Source organism: Cricetulus griseus, chromosome 2, assembly GCF_003668045.3.
Source record: "Cricetulus griseus strain 17A/GY chromosome 2, alternate assembly CriGri-PICRH-1.0, whole genome shotgun sequence".
Classification (NCBI taxonomy): domain Eukaryota; kingdom Metazoa; phylum Chordata; class Mammalia; order Rodentia; family Cricetidae; genus Cricetulus; species Cricetulus griseus.
The window spans coordinates 36,032,869-36,038,868 of record NC_048595.1 but is presented as its reverse complement, the minus strand read 5'-3'; the positions used below and the strand labels follow the sequence as shown (position 1 = coordinate 36,038,868).

The 6,000-nt window shown below is 52.0% G+C and overlaps 1 protein-coding gene across 8 annotated transcripts in view; it reads right to left on the bottom strand.

Annotated features, from left to right (window-relative positions):
* Window positions 1–304: 304 nt before the first annotated feature.
* Window positions 305–6,000, bottom strand: part of Mast2 (microtubule associated serine/threonine kinase 2) — a 141,630-nt gene continuing 135,934 nt past the window's right edge. For 5 of the 8 annotated variants that reach the window (XM_027402541.2, XM_027402537.2, XM_027402540.2 and 2 more), the window contains 10 exons: window positions 5,789–5,911; window positions 5,520–5,629; window positions 5,068–5,222; window positions 4,568–4,842; window positions 4,278–4,472; window positions 3,344–3,570; window positions 3,036–3,158; window positions 2,483–2,619; window positions 2,163–2,356; window positions 305–1,882 (listed from right to left, as the gene is read on the bottom strand). In XM_027402541.2, the coding sequence (XP_027258342.1) occupies window positions 351–1,882; window positions 2,163–2,356; window positions 2,483–2,619; window positions 3,036–3,158; window positions 3,344–3,570; window positions 4,278–4,472; window positions 4,568–4,842; window positions 5,068–5,222; window positions 5,520–5,629; window positions 5,789–5,911 (3,071 nt within the window). In that variant the 3' untranslated portion in view covers window positions 305–350. The remainder of the gene's footprint in view (window positions 1,883–2,162; window positions 2,357–2,482; window positions 2,620–3,035; window positions 3,159–3,343; window positions 3,571–4,277; window positions 4,473–4,567; window positions 4,843–5,067; window positions 5,223–5,519; window positions 5,630–5,788; window positions 5,912–6,000) is intronic. The other 3 variants (XM_027402538.2, XM_027402544.2, XM_027402539.2) reach the window with 2 other exon arrangements.

Sequence of the window (6,000 nt, the reverse complement as noted above, 5' to 3'; positions counted from 1 at the left end):
AACCACAGTCTGTCTTCCAACCATCAGACCCTGTTCTACTTTGAGTTCTTTTTGGTTCCTTCAACAAAGCCAAGTATATTGTATACTCTGGCCATTCTTTCCTGTGCCACTTCCTACTCTGAGAAAAACTATTCAGCACCCACTTATGTCTGAGCTCAGATATTTCATGGTCTGAGAAATGCAGCTGGTTTGAGTTCTCTTCCAGAGAGTGGAAACTTAGTCATTATAACCCCAGTAGTAATAGGCCCCAGACCTAGAGTCATTATACACATGACCAATAGAAAGAAGCAAACAAAGGCCAAGATGATTTCTAGGAGGGTGTATTACACAGGTGAGTGCAAACCCAACTGCTATGTTTGCTTTAAAAGCTCATCTGATGCCAGTGCCAAGTCCTGATGCTGTTGTTGGCCCCCAGGTTCTTGGCTTCTCCAGGGCAGGCTGGGCCCGGTTTCTGGGCTGAGGGGGCAGGCTCGGCATGCAATGTCCTGCCTCTTGTCACCTGACACATCAGGCACTTCCATGATGCTCAGGGCCGGCTCTTCTTTCTTCAATTGTTCACATTCAGACTCCCATAGCCAGTTTTGCCTGGAGACCTCACCAAGTGGATAGGTTAGCCCAGGGACACCAGGTGACTGTGGCTTCTCCTGCTCATGAGACAGGTTCTTTGGAAGAATTGGAACTGTGGTTTCCAAATCTTGGGTGTTAGCTGGCTCAACTGTCCTTGTTATCTTCTTGTTTGGGGATGCCCTGTCTGGACCTTCAATAAGGAATTTCCAGGACCACGTTCCTGGCTTTCCAGAGGTGGAGGTGGCAGCAGAGCAACTGGTAGGGCAAAGTTCTGAAGAGCTGGGACAAAGTGCAGCTGGTGCCTGTGCGTGGAGGTGCTGGACCTCCCAGCAGCCTTCAGAGGGGGCTGGACTTGTGGGCCTAGACGTACTCAGGCTGGGGGCTTGGAAGGAACTGGTAGCTTCCTCAAAGGTTTGTGATCTCCAGACCCTCCTCTGGGAAAGTCCAGGAACTTCTATTTGGGGGGAACCTAGTATGACCCCTGTCAATAGGCCTGAGAGTACAGGACCCTGGTTCTTTAGATCCCTATTCAAGAAAGTGTCCTCTTCCCTTCCCTCTCCTGAACCTTTAGTGGGTAGATTCTGGCCAGCTTCTGGTTGGGGGGCCAATCTTGGCTCTTGTGTGGCCTGGCTCTTCTCAGGCTCCTCATCAGTGTCGTCTTCTGAGGAGTCTACTTCCCGGATAGCCTCTTGTTTTTGCAGTGACTCTCGGCGTTCAGCTCGATCCTGCCGGAGGGTCCCAAGGGCCCGAGAAGGAGCAGGCTGCAGCACTCCTTTTCCTGGAAGTGGCCCTTTCCCAGATAGCACACTTCTGGGTCCAACCACCTCCAGAGGGCTGGCTTCCCTGGGTGGCAGTTCCTTCTTTAGCTCACCATGGGGCAGGTCAAGACTATGTTTGCGGGAAGGGGTTAACTTCTTCTCAGAAGCTGCCAGTGCAGCAGCTAGCTTTTCAGCAGACTGCACCCTCTTAAGCAGTGGAGAGCGGGGTGGCTCTGCACTCTTGGGCCGTGAGAGCTGCCTACCTAGTGGAGGAGACAGGTGAAGTTTGTTAGGAAAGGCCTGGGCTCCGTGTCCAGACAGAGGTGATGGGGAGCGCTGAGGAGAGGCTGCTGCTGCTGCTGATGCTGGTGGAGAAGGGGTGTGGGCCAGTGGTGACAGTGGGATGCTGCCTGCTGACTTGCGTCGTGGAGAGCGGTATTGGCGTTGGAGCTTGGGTGCCAGACCATGTAGAGAGCTGGGCCGTGTATGTCCAGAGCCCGCAGGGGAACTGGGCACACTGGAGCTGGGAGAGCTGCTCTGTGATGAATTCCCTCCCACTTTGGTTAGAGGCAGGGATGGATGGAAAGAAACAGAAAACAGCACCTCAGTGTTAGTTGTTAGAAGTGACTGAGTGGCACTGGAATGCCCTAGGGCTGTCCACTTTACACTGCTGGTAGACTAGAGTCCACTTAATCCACCCCCACCCCCCATCAATTCCTCCCAAAACTTCTGGCTCTTCAAGGGTGGGCTAGAGTGGGGCCTATGGGAAGCAGAGGGCTCGGGTTCATTCCTATTTTCCAAAGGGGTGGTTTCTGATCTTCAGGGAGCTCCCTGTACCTGAGTGCATAGCATCAGGGGCTACCCGGTAGCCCTGAGGAGGAGATCGAGGAGAGAGGCTGTGGCTGTGTGTGGGAGAGCCTGGACCACTCTCTCCTGATGACAAGGAGCGGTTAAGGGAAGAAAGGCTTCGGCTGGTGTGTAGCAAGGAGGCCTGCTTGGTGATCTTCCGGAACAGGGAGCTTCTTTTTCTGCTGTAGAGGTAAGGGCAAGACTGAGTTGCACAGGGCAGAGAAAACTCCCAAGTGGGGAGCCCAGATCCACAGCAAATGTGAGTACTCAGGTTCACTTGGTAGACCTCTGGATCAAGTCTGTCTCACCTTTCTTGCCCATCCTTGCCCCGGTTCCGTTTGCTCCTTCGGGCCATCTTGGCTTTGTAGCTGCCTTTCCGAGCTGGGCCCACTTTGATGGATGTATTCTCTAAGGGTGTTGTTGATATCGATACCTTGTTTCCACTCTGAGAAGCCAAGCAGAGAGAAGCATGACACTTTGACCAAGTGTGGGGCTATTTTCTTGTCTTGCTCTTACACACCAACATGCACATCTAAACAAGTGCTCTTTTCCCTCACAGGATAGACAATGGTTCCAGGGGCACCCCAGAGTGATTTGGGAATGGGAAGATAGAGCAGCACCTCTTCTGTCCTGCTCATCTGTCTCACAATTTATAAGAGTCATTGGGCCTTGGCCAACAAAGGCAATTACCACATGGAGAAACTTTCCTGTACTGCACATTCAAATTCTTCATGTCCCGACACCTGCCCTTAATGCTACATGTGTGTGTGCCTGACACTCACGCTCCCCTTATAGCTAGCCCAGGCTCCCAAGTCTGGGGCCTCCATAACACCGCACACAGACAGCATTTCCAGCACTAACCTTCAGGACCAGCTCCACCACTTCTGTATGGACCAGCCCATGCACAGGCTCACCATTGACATGGGTGATGAGGTCACCCTGACGAAGCCCCGCCTCACTGGCTGGACCACCATCCTCCACATGCTGCACAGGAAGAGAAGACTCTTTAGTTTGGACTGTGGCTCTGCTGCTGTGATCCCTTGACCCGCCACCCTTTGGTTTCTGTGAGTAATGTGGGCAGTGACCAAAGAAAGGGTGGACAGGCTCTGGTAAAGGGAAGGAAGGAGTAACAAAGCTAGAGGACAACAGCTCTGCCTGGCCAGACATACCCACACCATGTGGTGTACAGTGTAGACATCTGAGTCACCCATGTAGACACGAATGGCCCTCAGGGTGAAGCCATACTTCTTGCCAGCTCGGTGGATGATGATGGGAGGCCTCAAGCTGCCAAGGGCTGGCAAGAAGTCTCTGCTTGGAGAAGAGTCCCTGGAGGATGGATTAGATGACTGGGAATGTGGGGACATGGGGCTGGCCAATGGTGAGCAGGTGTGGTGTTCTAGAGGAGAAACCAAGACTTAGTGACCAGAAATCTTGACCTAGCCATGATCCCAGCCTACTCCTAGTCATGGACAGAGCTAGGGCTAAGAGCATCGTTCCTGCAGGACTTGATTCACAAAGCATCCTTAACTGTACAGAACTTTTTGGGCTGTAGGTAAATGGTGAGCTAGCACTTGTGTGTGTATAATGGACTATGTAAGCACATCATAAGCATTTAAATTCAAAATTACCTCATTTTTTATATCCACTTAATATTTTAAAACAATGACTTATTTCTATTTTATGTGAATTGGTGTTTTGCCTGCATGTGCAAAGGGGGCTGGGAACGGAACCTGGGTCCACTGGATGTACGTCTGTGTGGGGGTGTTGGAATGGAACCAGCCCCATACGGCCACATTTTAAAAATGAAGAACTCAGGGCTTCCTGACAAGGTCTTCAATTCAAGGTCAAGCACCTTTAACATTGGTGATGTAAGCATTAGCTCTTTGCCCCTCTTATGCCACTATACAGTCCTGCCCTCTGGTGCACACATGCACATCACAGACATCAACACAAATCTTCAGAGACCCCTGCTTGGATGGTAAGAAGGCAGTCTCTCAGACACCTGCTTGCACACATAGGTACCTGTTGCACACAGACTCCTGTAGATCCCCAGCCTCCAATGTCCTTCCTATGAATTTTATTTTAGTTCCCTGGTGGCCTTACCTGAAGGAATGAGAAGGGAAAGGGCTGTAGCCGAAGCAGACTTGATTACTTTGTTGACGGGGCGAGTGGTGCGCTTCTCTATAGAGTCCCCAGAGAGCAGCCGGTGACGAGCCCTACGCACAGCTAGGTCACTGATGGCTTTGGCGGCAGCTTCCTCAGCCAGCTGTGGGGTCCTGCGGCCTCTTTTCTCCATGGCTGTAGGCCCAAGTGAATAATGAGACCTACAATGTAGCTAACCCTCCCTCCCTGTAGTGAAAGGCCTATGCCTTTCACCATCCTCTGGGCCACACCTGAACAAGACCCACTGCTTTGGCCAGGAGGTTCTTCATCCAGTTTCAGCTGCCTCTCCAGTGGTCGTTCAGCGACAGGCCCAGCTGACCCCTCTCCAGATGGGGGTGTGAGGACCCATATACCCTCCTGTTGTGGCCTCCGAGGGATGCTACTGATCTCCTCAGGGCAACGAAGCACATCTGGGAGACCTGAACAACGGTGTCGCACTGTCATTGGAGGACTCGAATCACTCTCTGTGTGGGATGACTCAGACACGGACAATCGCTTCCGTAATCTGTGAAACAGAAGGCCCAGGTACTACAGGGTAAAGTGGCCCAGGTCATTTCCCTCTCCTGCCTCTGCTGAGACTACCTTAGTGGTATAATTTATGGTCACAGACATTTTGCCAGACTTCCCTAGCAAATGTCATTTAACTATCGACACCCACCCCTCCAACATCTCCAAATGACAACCGAGGGATGACTTGATCTACCCACCCTGGTGAGCCCTGGGTGCTTACATCTCGGGGGAACCAATCACCCAGCTGCGGTCTTTGCCCTTCAGCCCTGCCAAGCCATCTGAGCGATCTTCCTTCTCCTCACTTAGGCTGCGCTTGGTTGGGGGTGGTGTCTGGCGTTCCTCAAGCAGGGAAAGCCGCTCCATGCTACTATAAACCTGTGGGCACAGGAGACACATGGTATGGCTCTGACAGCTATACTTTCCAAGGAACAAAGGGTCCCCAGCCTTTATGCCCTCTTCCATCCATGTTGCTGGTTTACAGAAGCTGTTCTGCTGACCTGATTCTAGCAGGGCCTGAGTGATCCTAGAAGCTCTTTCTGTATGTAACCCTAGCCCTCTGATCTCTTTTTCTGGAAGTGGTTCTATCAAAATTCCTTGAGCCTGCCCTAGGTATGTCCCTCAACAGGCTCTCTTCTCCCAATCCCCCAGCAACCTGGGCTTCCTTAGTCACACCTTGCTGAACCTTGGAGAGCAGGAAGAAAACTGGCGGATCTCAAGGCAGCCATCCTCACTCACTTCCTCTTCATCCTCAGAGTCTACATGGTGGTATCGTTCTGAACGGGCTAGACCAAATACACAGTTTAATTAACTTCAGCGCCCTTGTTGGTGGCATCCTGGTGGTACCAGCAGGGCCCTGAGCAGCTGCTCCTGACCAAGGGATGCATAGGTATTTCCTGGCAAATACAGGCTCATGCTTCACTCCACCCCACCAGCAGTCTTACTGTCAAAGTAGCTGGTGTCGTCCTCTGACTCCAGCTGAGGTATAAATTCAGCCTTTTGGCGAAGAAGTCCTGTCCAGTCCAGACCCAGGAAAAACGGGTGCTGTTTCACTTCACAGGCACTACCTGCAGACAGAGAGTGGGCAGGGGGACAAGATGAGCTGCTTGGAGTATAGGTCATTGAGTCATGTGAGAAGCTAGACTACAAGAAAGTA